Here is a 21,139-nt window from a genome sequence, read left to right as displayed (position 1 = left end):
CTAACTGCTAAACATTGTGTAAACATCCAAGTCTTCGCCATGAAGCCGTTGGTGTTGCTTTTGAAGCCCATGCACCCAACAACGGGAGATCTCTTCCATATCCACGCCCAGCCACAATTGCCGCAAACTGTCTAACCCATCCACATGGCGTAAGTTCGGACAACCATTTACACGAAGCTCTGACACCTGAGGGAGATTAGAGAGTCTCTCCAGGCCTTCACATCTATTAATAATAAGGAGCTCAGAGAGCAGTGGGAGGTCATCCACAGCCTTCAAGTTGTTTGTTTCAATAAGTTCAAGGTGCTTTAATCCAGCAGTGTCCAATCCAAGCTGTAGCGGAAGAGCCCTCAACTTTGGGCAACCATCAAGTTTTAACTTCACCAAACGAGGCAGCAGTCGTACCCTTGCAGATGGGGCATTCACTTTCTGAATCTCAGCAGGTCCATCCTCTCCCCTTCCGTTAGCAGCAACTTCTATTTCTTCTTCAAAAAAAGACCACTCCTCCCAGTTGGGCATATCCCTGATGATCAACCATTCAAGTTTAGGGAAAGCAACCAACTGACTGCATACAAGATCGCCCTTTGTGCAACCAACGAATTCAGGACCAACCTTGGTAACTGCATATGATTCCTCGATCCTCAGATATTTCAAGTTGGGTAGCTGGCCAATAGGTGGAAGACCCACACATCGTAGATTTCTGAGGATAACGTGTACAAGTGAAGACAAACAGGTGCTACCAAACCAGCTGGGATAGCGCCGACCAAAGAATCCAACAATATACAAGGTTTCCAAGTTGACTGGAGGTATTAGCTGCTCAAACACCTTCTCAGTATTTCTAACATCTTCTGAATATGATGTCCACTCTAGTACTAGTGCTTTTAGATGCTTTTTGTCCATCAACATTGTATTTGTACTACAACATGCTGCTCTTTCCAATTTAACCAATGTAAGATACCTCAGCAGTGACGCGGATGACAACTCTTCCAACCCCCATCCATCTTGTACATCAGCATTATTACTTCCTTCTCCAACTGGAAATCCTCGCACATCAGTGAGGAACTTCAATTTTCCTATCCCTTTTGGAACCTGATTTATTTTTGTATCAAGAAGACTAAGACATCTTAAACTATATAACTGGGACATCGCTGAAGGAAGACTGTGCAGAACATCACAATAATTCAAGCTCAAAATTTGAAGGTTCTTCAGGGAGCCGATAGATTCCGGAAGACAGGATATGCCAGTATAATCAAAATCAAGTAGCCGTAGATGTATCAGTTTTCCTATATGATGTGGAATGCTCTGTACAAGTGAGTAATTTAGTACCAGAACACGAAGAAGCAGAAATTTCTTGAACAATGTATCCTCAATGCTCCGTGGACCAAGAACAGTAAAGAACGTCCTCACCTTGGCTTCCACCTTATTAATTCTAGGTAACACTAATTTATCTTTCTTACTCACAACAGTAACTCGTCGTAGTTTTGACATATTCACACCCCTTAATGTTTCAATATCTCCAATAAAACATTCTTCTTTTGATATGTTTAAAGCAAACTGTCTTAAGAGGTCATGCATTTTGCATTCAGCCTGGTCAAATGATTTGTTATCTGGTTGGAGGAGATTTCGATGGATGAGCTCATAGTAGTACTCTTCTGCTGTGTCTTCTAGTAGTTGGTCTTGTCGCTCCTCAACAAAGCCTTCGGCAATCCATAACCTGGTAATTACACGACGGAGAATGGCATAATCTTCAACATACAATGCACAATAAAGGAAGCATTGCTTCAAACGATAAGGTAACTCATTGTAGCTTAGATACAAAGCTCCTTCCATTTCATCAGAAAGCATGCTCTGTGAGCATGCATATTTGCTCAAAATCTTTTTCCACTCATTTTCCGTTTGATCTCTGCTTGCCAAAACACTAGCGGTAACCTTGATTGCAAGAGGGAGGCAACCACATTTACGGACAAACTCAATCCCTATGTTTCTTAAATTATGCACTTCTTTCTCTTCGTCAATATTCATGCTCTTCCAAAGTAGCTCCCATCCCACCTCTACTGACATAAGATCAACACGATGGATATATTGCGTACCTATTGTCATTGCAATTTGAACATCTCGTGTTGTTACCAATATTACTGCAGTTGTTGTTGCATGTAATGGAATTCTTAGTAAATCCGTCCATATATTGGACTGCCACACATCATCTAGAACGAGAAAGAAACTCTTGCCATTAATTGTTTCTGCAAGCTTACTCTGCAGCTCTCATATGGTTTCTCCTTGTTCATGATGGACACCAATATTGCGGAGAACTTCTTTGAGAAGAGTAACTTCATTGTAGTCTCGCGAAACGCAAATCCATGCATGTATCTTGAAGCTTCCTTTTATTTTTTGGTCATTGTATATTTTCTGAGCTAGTGTTGTCTTACCGACTCCTCCGGTTCCAACAATAGTGAGCTTGTAAGACTTTTTTTCCTTGTTTGCAAGCATCATGTCCACCAACTTCCTGCTAGAATGTATGATTTCCTTTCCCACAAGATTGGGCTCAATAAGGTTGGAGCTTCTTATCAGTTTAGATGTTGAATCACTTCCAGTAGATTGTGTACTACTGTCGAATGTTAAGAATATGTTGTCCTTGGAAATGTTCCCTATTTTCATGTTGAGTCTTCTAATCCGAACAGCAACATCACGACGTGAACCGATGTTACAGAAGCAAGAGAAAACTGAATGGCCATTACATGCAGCGTATTTATTTGATGACCATGAAGGATGGTTAGGCAGTAGCTTGCTTCCTTTGCATCTAGCCACGTCTAGGATTTCATCAACATCATATATAACATCCCTCAATTGGCCAAGCCAATTGTTTACTGCTAGCTCTTTTGCCCTCCTTTTCTCAGCATCATATATACAACACTGAATTAGTTCAACTCGTCGCAGCAGTTCTGCGAGCTCTTCTTCCACCCCTAAGATTAGTATGGCCTCATTGGTAATGATATCTTGCAACTTAAGGGCACTTGATCGAAGCAGAGCTTCTAGTATGGTCGCCATGGATGAGGCAAACTCAGTGCTAGAGATCCACCAAAGAACACCAGGGTCAGGGTGACTTGTTTGATTTGGGAATGGCAAAACCAAAGTCTGAAAATTAATACAACAGGTATCTTAACATGCTCTGATCTGAGACAAGTCTCGCTGAAGTTATATTAACACAAAGGATGTGAACAGATATCACTACTGAGTTGTTGTTAACATTTTGAAAAATATTAGCATAATGAAGCTATGCAATGTACATACAGATATAGTACCCTGACTAGGGCCAGGTATTGAGGTCTAAATTCCTGAGTTAGCACTCTGTAGTTTAATTTGTTTTCTGCTTCAGTGAAGTATATTAAATTGCTTTTCTCAGCTCAAGGATCTTAAATGGCAGCAGCTGCATAGAAGCATACATGAAGAACCACAGAAATAAAATGTTGCATTGAGTTACAATGTGTACAGATATTAATCTACAGCTATATATTTGTTTGTCTGATCCATTCTACCCTTGATTGGTTTCCCATATGCTAGACTAGGAATGATGACAATCTATTCCATTGTAGTAATATATATGAAAGTACGACAGCAATTTTTTACCTTACAAACCATTCCTCCAACAAGCGAAAAACTGTCAATGAATAGAATCAACGGTAATCGTGTGGAACGCACGGTTTGCCCCGATGGTCAGCCAATTGCTACTTTCAAGATCTGGCAAGGCTGAGCGCAAGCTAGAAGAAAAACAGAGAATAGAAGATCATCGGAGCACTCTTCTGGCCCATATGAATCGGTGGTGTAAACCGATCAGTGTGCTGCAAGGAAACCAATAGGTAATTAAGGAAGGAATAACAGGATTCGAATGGAACGAACAGAATCCACAAGTTTCCTGATGCCTTACCAGATCCAGTTAATAGCTGCTAGAGCCCCCCTCTGCTGGCTTAAGAAACTGTGGGCTAGATAGCAGAATCCACGGAGACGAAGGATGCCATTAGATGGGAAGGTGAGAAAGAGATTGGCGAGGTGCCCATTAGCTGCTTTGCCCATATGTCTGCGTATTGTCAACACTCACTGCTTAATTAACTTGCAAGTAGCATTGCCAAATGAATAGATTAAGGTAATCTGCAAAGAGATTCCACAAGGCCATGTCAAACGTGCAATGACAAGGACCTTCCAGATCCAGTCTCCTTCCATTATTAATTGACAGGGATTTTTTTTTCCTTTTCGCTTTCGCAACGAATTTTTGTCCAAAAAGACCACTAGCCGAATGTTATTGTTAAAAAAGACCACATGCGGTGTGAAATGCGAAAAAAGACCTCTATTTTTCGTGGCGGCAGGCACGCCAAGTGACGCGTGGCACCTGCCGCCACGGACCGAGGCGGCTGTGCCTCGCCGCCACCCGGCCAGGCGGCCAGCCGGGCAGGTGGCACCTGCCGCCACCACTCCAGGATTTCAGTAATGTTTTGAAAGGAAAGTTATGTTTTGGAAGGAATCGGTTGGTTTTACCTTTGGAAAGAAAAAAACCCGGATTTCTAGCAATCACATAAATAGAGACGATTCTTGTTGGCGTGCATCACGTTGAAGAACCGGCCGTCGTTTCTGCACGCGATCGATTTTCCCTCCGTCTCGATCGATCGAAAGCAAGCGATGGAAGTGACGCCGTCCTGCTCCGGTGGCCTGGCAGCGCTCGCCGCCAGCCTCGCAAGTCGCCTCGCCGTCACGGTGAAGAACCGATCGCCGTTTCTCTACGCGATTATCTCTCCGCCTCCAAAGCAAGAGATGGAAGCGACGGGGGACACGAGTCACACGACGACGCAGTCCTGCTCCGGTGGCCTGGCGGCGCTCGCCGCCAGCCTCGCAAGTCGCCTCGCCGACAACGACGACGCGGGCAGCAACCTGGTGCTATCGCCACTGTCCATCTACGCGGCGCTGGCGCTCCTGGCCGCCGGCGCCCGGGGCGCCACCCAGGACGAGATACTCGGCGTGCTCGGCGCGCCGTCTCGCGCCGCGCTCGACGAGTTCCTCTCCGGCGTGGCGGAGGACGCGCTCAAGGACCACTCCGACTCCGGCGGGCCGCGCGTCGCGTTCGCGTCCGGCGTGTGGACCGACCTCACGTGCCCGCTGAAGCCAGCCTACCGCCACGCCGCCATGAGCAAGCACAAGGCGGATGCCAGCACCGTCGACTTCCGCAACAGTCCGGAGGCGGCACGGCGTCAGATCAACGCGTGGGTCACGGAGGTCACCGGGAACCTGATCGGCTCCGTCCTCGGTCCGGGATCCATCACGGAGCTCACCCGCGTCGTGCTCGGCAACGCTATATACTTCAAGGGCTAGTGGGAGGATCCGTTCGACAAGGAGGCCACCGTCAACAAACCGTTCCACCGGCTCGACGGCCGCACCGTCGACGACGTGCCCTTCATGCGGAGCTGGAGTTCCCAGTTCATCGCCGTGCACCAAGGGTTCAAGGTGCTCAAACTTCGATACCAAATGGCTCAGGCACAAGGTAATCCATCACGTCCGACCAGCCTCGATCCTTTTAATCGTACGTAGGTAATCCATTGACATCTTTCTCACCTCAGTGACAGACCGGCATGCTGATTGTAACGAGCGTGCACAGTTTTGTATGTGCATCTTCCTCCCTGATGCCTTGGACGGCTTGCCGAGGCTAGTCGATATGATGGCATCCCAACCTGGCTTCCTGGACAAGTACCTACCAAAGAAGAGGATCCGCATTAGGCAGTTCAGGATGCCCAAGTTCAAGTTGTCCTTCCAAAGCAGCATTGTCACCATTCTTAAGAAGCTGGGGCTTCAGTTGTCGTTCAGTGATCAAGCCGATCTGTCTGACATGGTGGAGCGTGATGAATCTAGCTTGCCATTGGTCCTCAGCGACGTCATCCACAAGGCGGTCATCGAGGTAAACGAAGAGGGCACCATAGCTGTTGCCGTCACCATGATGGATGTCATAGGATGTAATACCACACGGCGGCCGCCACCTCCTCAAGTGGATTTCGTAGCCGACCATCCGTTTGCGTACTTCATAGTGGAGGAGGCGTCCGGCGCAGTTCTGTTTGCAGGGCATGTTCTCGACCCGTCTAACGAGGACTAGGTTATCTCAGCGACCCAACCTTTTGATTTTTGTTCTCGCGAATGATGATTTTGCTTTGACTTGGACGTGGATCCCGGTTGGCGTAATAATAATGATGTGGTTTGATGTTATTTTTCCTATATGATTATGTGAGTGTACTTTGGTGCCTTTTGTTTTATTTGATTCTGACGAAACGAACTGTGTGCGTGGTAGTAATTCAATGAAATTCAAACCGTTTAGTTCCATCATGTTACATACTTGTTTTCTATATAATACTCCTTGTGTCCCAAAATAAAGTTCGCAAATTTATAACTAAATTGGTATAAATTTTATACTAAATCAGCGACACTTATTTTGAGACGGAGGGAGTATAATATAATATATGGACAGAGCCCAGATAAACACATCAATTTGCATAGAAACTGCACCACACAAACAGAAGAGAACGACGTGGCTTCAGCTCTGATTACAGACACACACAGAGGAGAACCACCTCTCTTCGCTTCTGATTATCTAAAACAGTTAAGATAACGGCTTCACCTAGAACTTACTTGAGCGCATTTTTCATTATTTCCTTTAACCATTCGACGAAGCTCCAGAGCTCTGGCACAGGGTACCTCTTCCGGTTTCCGCCGCCGCACAACCACACAACATTGCACACATCGTTGTCATGGTGTTCAGTCTTCAGCTGTGTCAGTTTGACATCATCTTCATAGTCCGTCGCTCCCTGCAACAACCATCACACATATATATAGCCGCATTTCACACCTTGATCATGCATCGCATATTCGTATTGCACTAATTAAGTTCAGAACAAATAGTACTCTACCGAGGAGCATTGCATTGCTATGTTTTAAACCTTAATTTGCTTTGGCAAGACGATGGTATAACCGCATTTTCTACAGTGTCCTTGGATCTTGTTTCAGCTCCGCTACAGGGAACAGCGACCAGCCTTCATACTTGACGCTTCGCACACAGATGCCTAATACTACTACATAGTACCTGCTTCCAAATACAGTTGAGCCATTGAGCGCCTCTGCCATGGTCGCGTTTCCCCGTTCGTTCAGGTTCCCCAAAGCTCCTGCCTCGGTTGTTGGCTTTTGAACGTGCGTATGCAGCTGTACAGGCGTGTCTATGCGATTCTTGTTTCGATCGGCTATTTGACGAAACTTGCGTAACTAGCGACACAAATAAAACTGATCGATGGATTTGATGGCTAAAGGCCCATGTCGAGCCTTTGCTTTGTATTGTTTTTCGCTTTTCTGGTGTTACAATCAACACCCCTAGGGTGTGTTTTATACACGTCCACAAGGGACTATGGAAATAGACTAGGACTAGGAATCCTAATACTACTAGGACTCAGTTTGGCTTTCTTTCCTAATCCTACATGAGCAACATGATTAACATCTACATTCACCTCCTTAATCTTGTTGCTTGACTTCACTTCTTGCACTCCGACTTTCCTCCTCATCTCGATGAACTTCTGTCGACCGAGGGACTTGGTGAAAATATCGGCAAGTTGGTCTTTCGTGTTCACATGTTGAACCTCGATCAACCCTTCTTCAATGCACTCCCGGATATGGTGGAACCGGGTATCTATGTGCTTGCTCCTTTCGTGATGAACCGGATTTTTGCACAACGAGATTGCAGCTTGGTTATCGATCTTCAGTGACACCTTCTGCACCTCCCGCTTTGCAAGAATAGCTAGGAGTCTTCTCAGCCACACTGCTTGACAAGCCGCCGTGCTTGCCGCTATGTATTCTGCCTCGCATGAAGACAGTACCACCACCTTTTGCTTCTGAGAATTCCAGACCTTGGCCGTTGTGCTCTTTCGGTCATCAACATCACCTGCCATGTCACTATCTGAATATCCACGAAGGATCAATCCTTCCTTTCCCTTTCTGTATGTGCAACCAAGATTAATGGTGCCTTTCAAATAACGCAAGATTTGATTGACCACGCTCATGTGCTCGGTTGTCGGATTCTCCATGAAACGACTCACGATCCCGACTAAATAAGCCAAGTCAGGTCGGGTATGCACCAAGTATCTTAGGCTGCCCACGACGCTTCGATACATTGTGGTGTCCACCAGCGGATTTGAGCTACGCTTGCTCAACTTGTGACGTTGGTCCATTGGAACTTGTGTCTCGTAGCAATCTGGCATGCCACACTTTTCCAATAACTTGACCGCGTAGGCCGATTGACATAGGGAAATCTCTCCGGAGCTTTGCTTCACTTCGATGCCCAAGTAATAGCTGAGTAATCCCAGATCACTCATGCTAAACTTGTTCTTCATTTGCGCCTTGAAACGTTCAATTTCTTGTACGCTATCTCCGATGATAATCAGATCGTCGACATAAACTCCAACTAGCAGGTTTGAGCCTTTGGAGTTTTTTGTATAGACTGCGTGCTCGAGGGGACATCTCTTGAACCCGAGCGAGACCAGACTTCGGTCTAACTTTGAGTTCCAAGCTCTTGGCGCTTGCTTCAACCTGTAAAGTGCCTTCTTGAGCTTGTAAACTTTCCCTTCTTCGCCTTTCTTCTCGTAGCCGAGGGGTTGTTCCACGTACACTTCTTCTGTGAGATCGCCGTTGAGGAAAGCGGATTTAACATCCATATGATGAACCTTCCAATCCTCTTGTGCCGCCAAAGCTAGGAGCACTCTCACCGTCTTGATTCGAGCAACCGGTGCAAACACCTCATCATAGTCAACTCCTTGACGTTGTACGTAGCCCTTTGCAACGAATCTTGCTTTGTACTTCACAATGGCACCCTCTGTGTCCTTCTTTAACTTGTAAACCCACTTCAAACCTATCGCCTTTTGGTTTGGAGGTCGGGTTACCAAAGTCCACGTGTCATTGCTCTCAATCGCCTTCATCTCCTCATACATGGCGTGCGTCCAGCTAGGACTTTTGCTCGCCTCTACGAAGTTCGCCGGCTCCTCAACTCCGAAAATACATAGTCCGGAGTATTCGAGCGTAACTGCCTTTGTGTACTTGTAGACTTTCTTGAGGGTCTTGTAGCGACGAGGCCCTGAGGAATCCGTTGTGGCTTGTGAAGGAGGTGACACAAATTGTGTCGATGTTGATGCACTTGAGGAAGATGGCTGAGTCTCGGGCGTGTCATCGACATCCGCGTCGTCGGCGTAGTCGTCGTGATCATGATCATCATCTTGATTGTCATTGTCACTATGCGCCTCGTTGTCGATGTTGTCGTCGAGATCTCCACCCGTGCCGTGCGCTTCGTTGTCGCTATCTCCTTGCGACCTATACACATCATCGACGGTGTCGGCACCATGATGATCACTACCATTGTGGTCACCTTGGTTGGGCGTCTTGCCAACCACCTGGACATCCTCCCCTGCATCATCATCAGTTGGAAATTCAACTGCAAATATGTTACTGTTTGGAGCATCGTCGGCTGCGGCGCTCCAATTCCACGCTTGGTTTTCTTCAAACACGACGTCGCGTGAAATCCGTATACGCTTGGTTTGTGGATTGTAGAAACGGTATGCCTTGGTGCCAGAACTGCTCTCGTATCCGATGAACACCATCTTGGTGCTACGATCGGCAAGCTTTGTGAGGTGCGGCTCCGCCGTCTTCACATGTGCCACGCACCCGAATGTCCGTAGATGAGACACATTCGGCTTACGTCCGTAAATTGCTTCATACGGAGTCTTGCCGATCACCGCCTTCGTTGGAGCCCGGTTGAGAAGATAGACCGCCGTCGAGACAGCTTCTCCCCAAAAAGTCCCTGACAGGTTCTTGCTCTTGAGTAAACTCCTTGCCATGTCAACGACGGTTCGATTGCGCCTTTCAACGACCCCATTCTGCTGCGGCGTGTAAGGTGCCGTGAGGAACCTCTTTATGCCAATCTTCTCGCGGTAGTCGTTGAACTCATTCGACGTAAACTCTCCGCCGCGATCTGTCCGTAGAGCGCGAACCTTCAGCTTGTGTTCCATCTCTGTTGCAACCTTCAACTTCTTGAACGCTTCAAATGCCTCATCTTTAGATCGTAGGAGAATGACCCACATATATCTCGAGTAGTCGTCTACCACAAGGAAGAAATACTTCTTTCCAGCGTGAGTTGCCGGGGTGATAGGGCCACATAGATCACCATGGAGCAGCTCGAGTGCATCACTTGCACGATAGGTAGACTGAGCAGGGAATGGCCTGCGGTGATGTTTTCCAACCAAGCACCCGTCACATACTCGATCAACATGGTCGATAACTGGCATCCCGGATACCATCTCCATCTTTGACATCTTCTTCAAGGCGTAAAAGTTAACGTGTCCAAATCTAGCATGTCATAACCACGAATCATCATCACTCTTGGCGAGCCAACACTCCGGTTGAGATTGATCAAGGTTGAGGATATATAGCCTATTCCGTGTGCGATTAACACGAGCTAGCACGTTTCGGAGGTTGTCGAAGATCGTCATCACTCCGCTCTCGATATTCACCTTGCATCCATTCTCGTCAAGCTTTCCAATAGAGATGATGTTGTTGCGCAGCCGTGGGATGTAGTACACTCCAGTGAGTATGCGATGTTCGCCTGTGAGACCCTCAAAGAGGACAGATCCTTGCCCGCAAATCTCCACAGCTGAACCATCACCGAACTTGACCGAGCCTTCAACATCGTATTCCAGCTCGAGGAATTTATCCTTGCACCCCGTCATGTGGTTACTGGCACCCGTGTCGAGATACCACGACACGTTCTGATCACCGGATAACTTTGGTGTCACTTTTTCCTCATGAAGTAGCACCTTCCGACTTGGTTTCACAACCACCGTTTCAGCGAGATCACAAACTTCGGCCATCAGAAGACCTGGACCTTCGTCTTCCTGCTTTGCCAAATTTGACTTGATCTCCCGCTTGTTAGGCTTTGGACAATCCTTCGCAAAGTGACCCATCTTATTGCAGTTATAGCACTTGACCTCGGACAAGTCCAAGTTTCGTGGTTTCTGCTCTTTAGATTGGCCCGCCTTATCACGACCTTGTGGTTTGCCTTTTCATTTGCCTTTTCCGGTTTGTCCATCGCCCTTCGTGTTGCTTGAGCCTTCGCCACCGTCACACCTTCCTTTGCTACTTGGGGCCTCCCAATCTGCGCGCGAGTACATGAGTTGGTCACTACCTCCTCATTTGCCTTTCCGACAGCCACGAGCATTCTCTTCCCATGTCCGCAATCGTCCGATCGCCTCCGTTATGGTCATGTCGTCAATGTCGTAAAGCTGCTCGATGTGCCGATAATGTACGTGAATTTATCAGTGACTGAACTGAAAAACTTCTCCACGATCTCAGTCTCATCGAGCTTTGCACCAAGAGCACGGATCTCTCCCACCAAAGTAGTAAGACGCATGGCGTAGTCATTCACCGATTCAGTTTCCTCCATCTGCAACTTGTGAAATTGGCGCTTCACCACTTGTGCCCTTGCCTTGGTGACGCGATCTTCTCCGATCCTCATCTCCTTGAGTGTGTTCCACGCCTCTCTTGCCGTCTCGAACTCCGCCAATGTCATCAGCACGGAATCCGGCACAGACTGGGCTATGGCGGCCATGGCACCTTCGTCGCGCTCCTCGCCGACGTCGTCGTCCGTGATGGCCTCCCACACTCGAAGGGATCGAAGAATAATCTTCATCTTCACCGCCCACACGCCATAGTTGGCGTCGGTGAGCATCGGGTACTGGATGGGGATGTTGCGATGCGCCTGGACGTTGGCGTCGCTCGTTCCTCCACCACTGGTTGCTGACTTGACGCCCTTCTTCACCTTGTCGCCGTTCTTGTTCGCCTTGGCACCGCCCTTGCCGGACTTGACCGACTCAACGTCGATGTCCGTCATCGTAGATCGTAGAGGCTCTGATATCAATTGTTGGCTTTTGAACGTGCGTATGCAGCTGTACAGGCGTGCCTACGCGATTCTTGCTTCGGCCGGCTACTTGACGGAACTTGCGTAACTAGCGACACGAATAAAACTGTTCGATGAATTTGATGGCTAAAAGCCCGTGTCGAGCCTTTGCTTTGTATTGCTTTTCGCTTTTCTGGTGTTACAATCAACACCCCTAGGGTGTCTTTTATACACGTCCACAAGGGACTATGGAAATAGACTAGGACTAGGAATCCTAATACTACTAGGACTCGGTTTGGCTTTCTTTCCTAATCCTACCTGAGCAACATGATTAACATCTACATGGGCTGTGCTCCTGGAGCTACATTCACTGCATTGTGCCGTGCTCACTCTCTGAAGCTATGTCAGTTTGGCTTTGGCATTGTCGTCGTCATCCACCAATTCCTGCAACAACCTACATGCATATTGGTCATGATTTCCTTCTCACGCTTTAGTTTGGGGCTACAATATATATATAACACATGTTTATTATACAGTGACAAAAATGATCTTCCTTCATGACCAGGTCATTCACACAGGTTTGGCCATATATACAGGTTACACACGCAAAACCCCTCAGGCCTGAGTTCAGAAACAAAAACAGAACGAAATCCATCACTTCCATTCATCATTGAACAAAATCATGCCAAAACGAAATCCATTGGTTTAATTAAAAGAACAAAACCATGCCATGAAGGTTCAGTACAGCAAATGCCTCCAGCCCCAAGTTCAGGAATAAATAAATAAGTGAAACAATACCACACAGGCAGGAGATTCAGTACTGCAAAGCCCTCTGGCCCAAATTCAGAAATAAACAAAACATAACTCGATACAGTATTTCAATTCAGAAACAAACAAACGAAACTCGATACAGTATTTACAATTCAGAAATAAATAAAACATAATTCGATGCAGTATTTTCAATTCAAAAATAAACAAAATGAAACTCGATACAGTATTTTCAATTCAGAAATAAACAAAACGAAACTCGATACAGTATTTACAATTCAGAAATAAACAAAACGAAACTCGATACCGTATTTTCAATTCAGAAATAAACAAAACGAAACTTGATACATTATTTACAATTCACCAGCTCATTGCACATCCATCATGATACTTGCGCATCTTCGGCATTGGCAGGCTTCCAACGTCTTCATGATGATACAATGTCTGACGATTTGCCCATTGAAGCGAACCACGCCATCAGTGCTACGCTGCCAATAAAACAGACCGAAATGGTAAGTATATGTATGGCAATTGAAAAGCACTTAAAGTGGTTACACGTACATAAGACTGAAGCATCCACCATGTTAGACATGAGATATTGTAGGGATAGATATTGTGTGTTGTAACAACTTTATGTTTAACTTTCTATCTCTATCCCTCTCATGTATATCTCTAGTCCCCAACCGATCACCATATCAATATATATAACCTTCGGCCCTACTATTGGAGAGTCAAGGCGCATTACATCTTTCTACATGGTATACAGAGCAGGCCCTTCCACCTCATCTAGCTAAACTCCATCGACATGAGGGAGGTTGAAAATCCTCTCCAGGCCTTCACAATCCTTAATAACAAGGACCTCAGAGAGCTGTGGGCAGTCCTCCACGGCCTTCAAGTTGTTTAGTCCTATTAAACTAAGCTCCTTCAAACAGGCGGTGTCTTTTCCAAACTGTTGCGGGAGATCCCTTAGCTTCGGGCATCCATGGAGGAACAATTTCACCAAACGAGGCAAAAGTCGCAGCCTTGCAGGTGGGTCATCCTCTTTTCGAATATCAGCGGCTCCATCCTCTCCCCGTTCATCAGCAACAACTTCTTCCTCAAAAAAGGACCACTCCTCCCAGCTGGGCATATCCTTGAAGATCAAGCATTCAAGTTTAGGGAAAGCAACCAACTGATTACATACAGGATCACCCTTCTTACAACCAACAAATTCAGGCCCGACCTTGGTAACTGCATGTGCTCCATCAATCCTCAGATATTTCATGTTTGGTAGCTGCCAGACCGGTGGAAGATGCACACATGATCGTACATCTATGAGGTTCAAGTATATTAATGAATACAGATAGGTGGTACCAAACCAGGTGGGATATCGCTGACCAAAGAATCTAAAGATACCTAGGTCTTCTAGGTTAGGTGGAGGTATTAGTTGCTCAAAGACCTCCTCAGCATTGCTGACATCTTCTTCTGAATATGATCCCTCTCCAGGTCCAGTCCACTTTAGTCGCAGTGTTTTAAGATGTTTTTTGTCTGTGAGCACTGCATCTGTACTGCAATGAGCTGCTCTATCCAAATTAACAAGAAAAAGATGTCTCAACTGCGACAAAGAAGACAACTCTTCCAACATCCATCCATCTTGTACAACGGCATTATCACTTCCATCACCAATAGGATAACCTCTCAAATAAGTAAGGAACTTCAATTCGCCTATGCCTTTTGGAACCTGATTTATGTTTGTGCCAATAAGATCAAGACATCTTAAACTGCACAACAATGTCATTGCGAAAGGAAGATTGTGCAGGTCATTACACCATCTCAAGCTCAGTACTTGAAGGTTCTTTAGGGAGCCAATGGATTCCAGAAGACAAGATATGCCAGTATGATCTAGATTAAGTAGACGTAGATGTATCAATTTTCCTATATAGTCTGGGATGCTTTGTACAAGTGAGTAATTCAGTACCAAAACACGAAGAAGAAGAAATCTCTTGAACAATGTATCCCCGCTTCTCCATGGACCCTCAACAGTTAGGAAAGTCCTCACCTTAACCTCCACCTGATCCACTCTAGGTAACACCAACATATCCTTCTTAATTACAGCAGTAATACGTCTTAGTTTTGACATATTTCCATCCCTTAATGTTTCAACATCTCCAATAAAACATTCTTCTTTTGATATGTTCAGTGCAAGTTGTCTTAAGAGGTCATGCATTTTGCAGCGAGACATATCAAAATATGAGATATCTGGTTGGAGGAGATTCCGGTGGATTAGCTCGTGGTAGTACTCTTCTGTTATATCTTCTAGTAGTTGGGCTTGCTGCTCCTCAATGAAGCCTTCAGCAATCCATAACCTGCTTCAGACCGAACGATAGAATCTTCACCATACAAAGCACAATAAAGGAAACACTGCTTCAGACGATGTTACAACTCATCATAGCTTAGATACAGAGCTTCTTCTACTTCATTAGAGAGCATGCTTTGGGAACTAACATATTTATCCAAATACCTTTTCCAATCATTCTCTGTTAGATTTCTACTTGCCAATGCACTAGCGGTAACCTTGATTGCAAGAGGGAGGCGACCACATTTACGAACAATCTCAATCCCTGTGTTTCTCAAATTCTGCATTTCTTTCTCTTCCTCAATGTTCATGCTCTTCCAAAGTAGCTCCCATCCCACCTCTACTGACATGAGATCAACTCGATGGGTATGCTCTACACCTATTCTTCTTGTAATTTGATCATCTCGTGTGGTTACCAATATTACTCCGGCTGTTGTTTCATGTAATGCAGGTCTTAATAAATCCGTCCACACATTGGAATGCCACACATCATCTAGAACTAGAAAGAAACTCTTTCCTTCAGTTGTTTCTGCAAGCTTCCTCTGCAACTCTGCTATGGTTTCACCTTGCTCCTGATGCACACCAATATTCCGGAGAACCTCTTTAAGAAGAGTTATTTCGTTGTAGTCTTGTGAAACACTAATCCATGCGTGCAACTTGAAGCTTCCTTTTACTTTCTGATCATTGTATATTTTTTGAGCTAGTGTTGTCTTACCAACTCCTCCTGTTCCAACAATAGCGAGCTTGTAAGACTTACTTCCCTTGTGTGCAACAACTAAGTCCACCAGCTTCCTGCTAGCATATTTGATCTCCTTCCCCACAAGGTTGGGCTCGACAAGGTTGGAGCTTCTTATTAGTTTGGATGTTGGACCATTTCTAGTAGACTGTATACTAGTGTTGAATGTTAAGAATATCTTGTCATTTGCAATGTTCTCAATCTTTTTGTTGAGGCTTCTAATCCGAACAGCAACAACACGACGTGACCAGATGTTACAAAAACAAGAAGAAACTGAGAGGCCTTTGCATGCAACTGATTTGCTTGATGATGATGAAGAATTGTCAGGCAGTAGTTTGCTTCCTTTACTCCTAGCCACGTCCAGGATTTCATCAACATCATATATAACATCTCTAAGTTGACCAAGCCAATTGTTTACGGCTAGCTCTTTTGTCCTCCTTTTCTCAGCATCATATATGCAACATTTTATCAGCTCTACTCGTCGCAGGATTTCTCTGAGCTCTTCTTCCACCCCAAGGATTAGTATGACCTCATCTGTAATGATATTTTGCAACTTACTGGCACATGATCCAAGCAAAGATTCAACTACGGCAGCCATGTATTAGACAAACTCGGCAAGGAAGATCTGCCAAAAACACCACGGTGACTTGACTCTGAGAATGGCATAAACTGAAAGCTGAAAATGAATGCACAAGGTATCTTAGCATGCTTTCAAAAATAGATAAGGGTCTAAGGATACACTAGAAGATATCACTACTTCGTTTCTATTTACATTTAGAATAGATCTTGCATAATGAAAGCTGTATCCAACATACATAAAGGTCCAACACCTTGAATAGCGCCATGTATCGAGGACTGAATTCCAGAACTGCCACTGATTGTTTTAATTTGTTTTTTGTGCTTGCAAATTATACGTATTTTGGCATGTAAAAATAATTATTGGTTTGTCTTGCACAGTTAAGGGCGTCATCCAATGGCAGCTGCAGAGCAGTCTACATACCGATTGAATCACAAAAGATGTTGATCGAGTTATATTTCTATCTGTTGCAATAGATAGATGGGAAAATCTAATTAGCACCGCCGCACCCAATCATTCCCATATCTTCACGCCCAAGCATTAAAAAAATGCACCCGTCGCTTTCAAACTGCTCCACAACAGCATGGGCTCATACATGCATGCATGTGGGCTGAAAAAATGATTTATCTCACAGATTAATAATTTGATTGAAAATTCATCTTTACCATTAGGTTCATCTCGACGAGACCTTCAAAATAAGATCCCATGTTGACATGTTTTGTTGAATTTTCATCGTTCATAGTTGCCACATTTATGTCATCATAGTTGTCATCTTACGGGTGTGCAGTTGTCACAAAAATTATACATAGTTACCGGGGCAATAATTTTATATCTTTTAAGTATTGCAGTGTTATGTGGAGTTAAAAAATGGTTATTAAAGCACTAACAATAAGTACATAAATGCATGAACCAGCACAAACACAATGAATCAAGTTTTTAGTGGGGTATATCGACATTCATAAACTTGATAACCAAGTTAATTTAATATGAGAACTATGTGACAAATAATGTGACAAGTAAATAATAGTATTCTGGCAACTATCGACGAAAAAAAATATTGTCGAAACATATCAACATGGGATCTAGTTTCGAAGATCTCAATGCGAGAAAGCTAATGATGAAAACGGATCGTCAATTGGACTTATAGTTTAAGAGATAAAACTTTTTTAAAGTTTAACATTAGAGAAATCTTTGTTGATGTCATGCAGGTGTATTAGTTTGCATGTGCGTGAAGAAAACCACAAGCACCGGAAGACGCATGTGCTTCGCCGCTGTGTAGTGGCTCCCTAGATAGATTGATCATCTAGCCAAGTTTTCCTTTTTCTGATCTATCTTATCCATAACTAGCCGTATGTAAACTAATTTATACGATTGCAATAATGAAAATTAAGTAGAATTGCAAGTCATTATCTCACAAACTACTTTCCCAACAAGGAAGAACCGCCAATAACAAGAATCAATATATAGTGATCATGCATCTCGAAGAAGCACTTTGCTATATGATCAGTCCATCTCGCTACTTTTAAGATCACGCAAGGCTGGGTGCAAGCTAGAATAAAGATAGATAATTGAAGATTATCTATCTAGATAATACAAGATAATACAATACCTGCAAGGTGAAAACGGTCTTGGTGCTATACCTGCAATATCTAGATAATACAAGATTATCAAGTAAGGCCCACTGCTATAGATCCAGAAGTTCGAACATTGAGATCAAATATATACCTGCGTACGGGCTGGTAACTCCACGGGATCAAACAAAGAACAAAGCGGACAAAAGACAAGCTTCCTCTGGGTGCGAAGAGGAGCAAGAACAGAGCAGAACAAAATATTCAGGAAATTGGTGAAGGAGGCAAACTCGGCAGGTAACTTCTTTGGTTTGATTGGTGAATGGGGCAAACTCGGCAGGGAATTTCTTTGGTCTGAAGCAAGCATTAGTCACATATGGCTGATGATGAAGAAGGCTTTTGTGCTGGGTAGAAAAGAAAAGAGATGGAGATGCTCATCTTTGTTTACTTGGTGAATGAGGCTAACTAACGATCCCTTCCTTCAAATCATTGCAGCAAAAAGCAAAAGCACACAAGGTGTCTCACTTTTTCTTTGTTGGTGATTGAACCTGATGCCTTGCCTGAGCCAGTAGCAACACATACTGGAAGCCAAGCAACAGCAAAGCAATTGCTTTGAATTAAATAGATACCCAATAAACACTGGCTGCTACAGCCACCTCTTCTGCTTCAATTATTAATTCATGTGTCAGTATATTTAACCAAGCAACATTAACTCATCATTTTCAACAGCCAGCCATGAACTCCCAAGAGGACCACACAGCGGCACCCTATATTGACGATCAGCGAGAGAAACAAAGCGGAATCTGCACATGGCACAATTGCCAGTACAGAATTACGTCCCCTAAAGGAGATTTGTGATACAGCCTACGAACGACTATGTTGTATCCATCACAGTTAACCCAAGCAGTAAATGAGTTTCAACTTGGGGTTACTACAGATGTAACTAGAGAACATTTGCCAACAAAATTTCGAGATTAATTGCACTGGCTTTGCTAGTTATCGTCCTTAATTCTCTTGAGCAGCTTGGCAGCCCACCGGCGCAGCCTTTTATTCAGGGTGAAGCCAACCACGACACCAACCACAAAGCTGACGGCGCCGAACTTCGCGCAAGCTGACAGAGACACCATCCGGCTGCAATACCAAAGGATCATACGTCAGTTGCAAACTTGCAAGGGGCATAACTTCAGTCAGGGATTACAGATTTACAATACAACATGTGCACGTTTACATCACCAAAAATGTTACAGCTGGAGCCTGAATCTTATATTTAGGAACGGAGGGAGTAGATGCCAAATGTGGAAAACATGCATGTGCCATTCAGACTTCACTATATAGGCACAGAGTCTATTTGGCGGACGACTGCAGCTTTGGTTGGCAGATGCATATCCCAACCCTCCACATTGACTGTGTTCCATCCCCAGCATTCAATTGCATGTCTCAAAATTTCAAAGCATGCTATCTACTGGAACTTGCGATTGATTTTTCCAGTCTTTAAAGTTTAAACTGGGAGGTTCTGATAGAACTTCAGACTAGTGCAAATAAATACTTTCAATTTTAACTAAGAGGGGACAAACCTTTCAGCGAAAACTTGTATAAAAAATGAAACAGAAACCAAACTTTCACCTACACGTATCAAGCATCTTTCAATCAGCTACTGGCCAAATAAATAAATAAACAGGAACCATATATCAAAATTCCAATTAGGACAAAAAAAATCGACTGGGTCAGGTTTCTTCAGATTAGGGTGCTAATTTAACATAGGGATCGGTGTACTTCAAGCCCCTGCAGCCACTGCTGAAGGGTGGCAACCTCAGTTGGGGAGCGCCATAGACTGCAGTGGCAGCACGGCCTAAAGCAGGAGGATGAGCATGGGAGAGTGAGGCAGAGAGGCCCGGGGATTTGCTCAAGCAGGAGGCACAGGGGAAGTCAGAGGATACAGTTTTACAAGTGGGATACGGAAAATTCAGCAATAATCATGTACTCCCTCTGTTCCTTAATATAATTCTTTTTAGAGATATCACTAGGAGACTACATACAGTTGCAATTTTCCAAAATCAACGTAGATAAGCATGTACGCTGGCAACCAAACTTCTGATGTTTAGAAGTTCCACAAATACTACATGTACAGCATACATATTACATTGCCCAGCCTAATTCTTCTTCTCAGGTTTACGGCTTGGCATCAGTTAAGACACAGAACCATATATAGAGCACCATATGGAACAAGTTATGTCGTAGAAAATACGGACATAAAAGTAAACATAAGTCGAATAATTGGGCTGTCCTACCATACACATGACGACATAACTGAGGCTCTCCCCAGCCAAACATTCTCTACAGACCAAATCCGACTCGTTTACTCAAGCTTCCAGCTCTGATGTGTTGCAGGGACTTCCTACATCTGCGTCAGCTACTACTACCACAGTGTACTACAGTAGAGCATGCTTGATAACCCCCCCCCCCCCCCCCAAACTACAGGCAGCATACCGCGAAATCCGCCCCCAAATCGAAGCAATCTACCGGGCGAGCGAGCCAAAGCAGGGCGCGTCGATCGAATCTCGAACCAGAGGAGGAGGACGGGGACGGGGAGGGGGGGAGCTCGGACGTACCCTGCCTCCCTGGGCACGAGGAGCTGGTCGGAGAAGGCGGAGCGCGAGGAGGAGGAGGAGTTGGCGGCGTCCTGCGCCGCGGCCTGCAGCCTCCCCACCGCCGACGAAGCAGAAGGCATCTCCGCGGGTGCCGACTCCTCTGCTCTCTGGCCTCGCCGGGGTTCGAGCTAGCTAGGGTTTAGCGGCGGAGCCTGTCGAGGGAGCCAAGGAATTTTCTTCTCCCCCTTTTCTCGGATGGGGTGGTAATTAGAGTGGTGGATATCTTTTTTCCTCTGTCTTTTCTTTTCTTGTAGGAGAAGAAGAAGAAACGACGGGTCGGAGAAGGAAGGAAAGACGAGGTCGATTCGGGTATGGGCCGGGCCGGGCCGATGCTCGGTTTGGCAATAGGCCTTGTCCATTTTCTCTGTGATTCTTTTTTTTCTTTTTTTTTTTGAGGAACCAGCGGGAGTTCTGCCTTTTCATATGGAACAAGAAGAATTGGCCAGTTAATAAGGAAAACTGGCCGAAAACCGATGCAAGAACGACCCACACATCGACCTCGAGGTCGTGTATCTAACGAGCCATCAACTCCTTTGCCCGAGCAACCGAAATCGACACCC

At 45.1% G+C, this 21,139-nt stretch overlaps 1 protein-coding gene and 3 pseudogenes across 1 annotated transcript; 1 reads left to right on the top strand and 3 right to left on the bottom strand.

Annotated features, from left to right (window-relative positions):
- On the bottom strand, positions 1-3,042 carry LOC123442670 (annotated as a pseudogene).
- Positions 3,043-4,665: 1,623 nt separating this feature from the next.
- On the top strand, positions 4,666-6,124 carry LOC123441398 (annotated as a pseudogene).
- Positions 6,125-12,860: 6,736 nt separating this feature from the next.
- On the bottom strand, positions 12,861-16,477 carry LOC123442667 (annotated as a pseudogene).
- A 2,173-nt stretch (positions 16,478-18,650) lies between these two features.
- Positions 18,651-20,814, bottom strand: LOC123442668. The gene is made up of 2 exons (XM_045118774.1): positions 20,541-20,814; positions 18,651-19,062 (listed from the first exon to the last, which is right to left on the bottom strand). Exons 1-2 carry the CDS (start codon positions 20,657-20,659, stop codon positions 18,924-18,926), a joined length of 258 nt encoding a protein of 85 aa, XP_044974709.1. The 5' UTR covers positions 20,660-20,814; the 3' UTR covers positions 18,651-18,923.
- Positions 20,815-21,139: the final 325 nt, after the last annotated feature.

Source organism: Hordeum vulgare, chromosome 3H (assembly GCF_904849725.1).
Source record: "Hordeum vulgare subsp. vulgare chromosome 3H, MorexV3_pseudomolecules_assembly, whole genome shotgun sequence".
In the NCBI taxonomy this organism is placed as follows: domain Eukaryota; kingdom Viridiplantae; phylum Streptophyta; class Magnoliopsida; order Poales; family Poaceae; genus Hordeum; species Hordeum vulgare.
The sequence above is the reverse complement of the archived record's forward strand: the minus strand, read 5'-3'. Positions and strand labels throughout refer to the sequence as shown.

Excerpts from the sequence above, each read along its gene's own strand:
- LOC123442668 (XM_045118774.1), bottom strand. The coding sequence starts at position 20,659 with ATGCCTTCTGCTTCGTCGGCGGTGGGGAGGCTGCAGGCCGCGGCGCAG. Across the intron at positions 19,063-20,540 it reads CTCGTGCCCAGGGAGGCAGG|CCGGATGGTGTCTCTGTCAG; the intron begins GTACGTCCGAGC and ends TTGGTATTGCAG.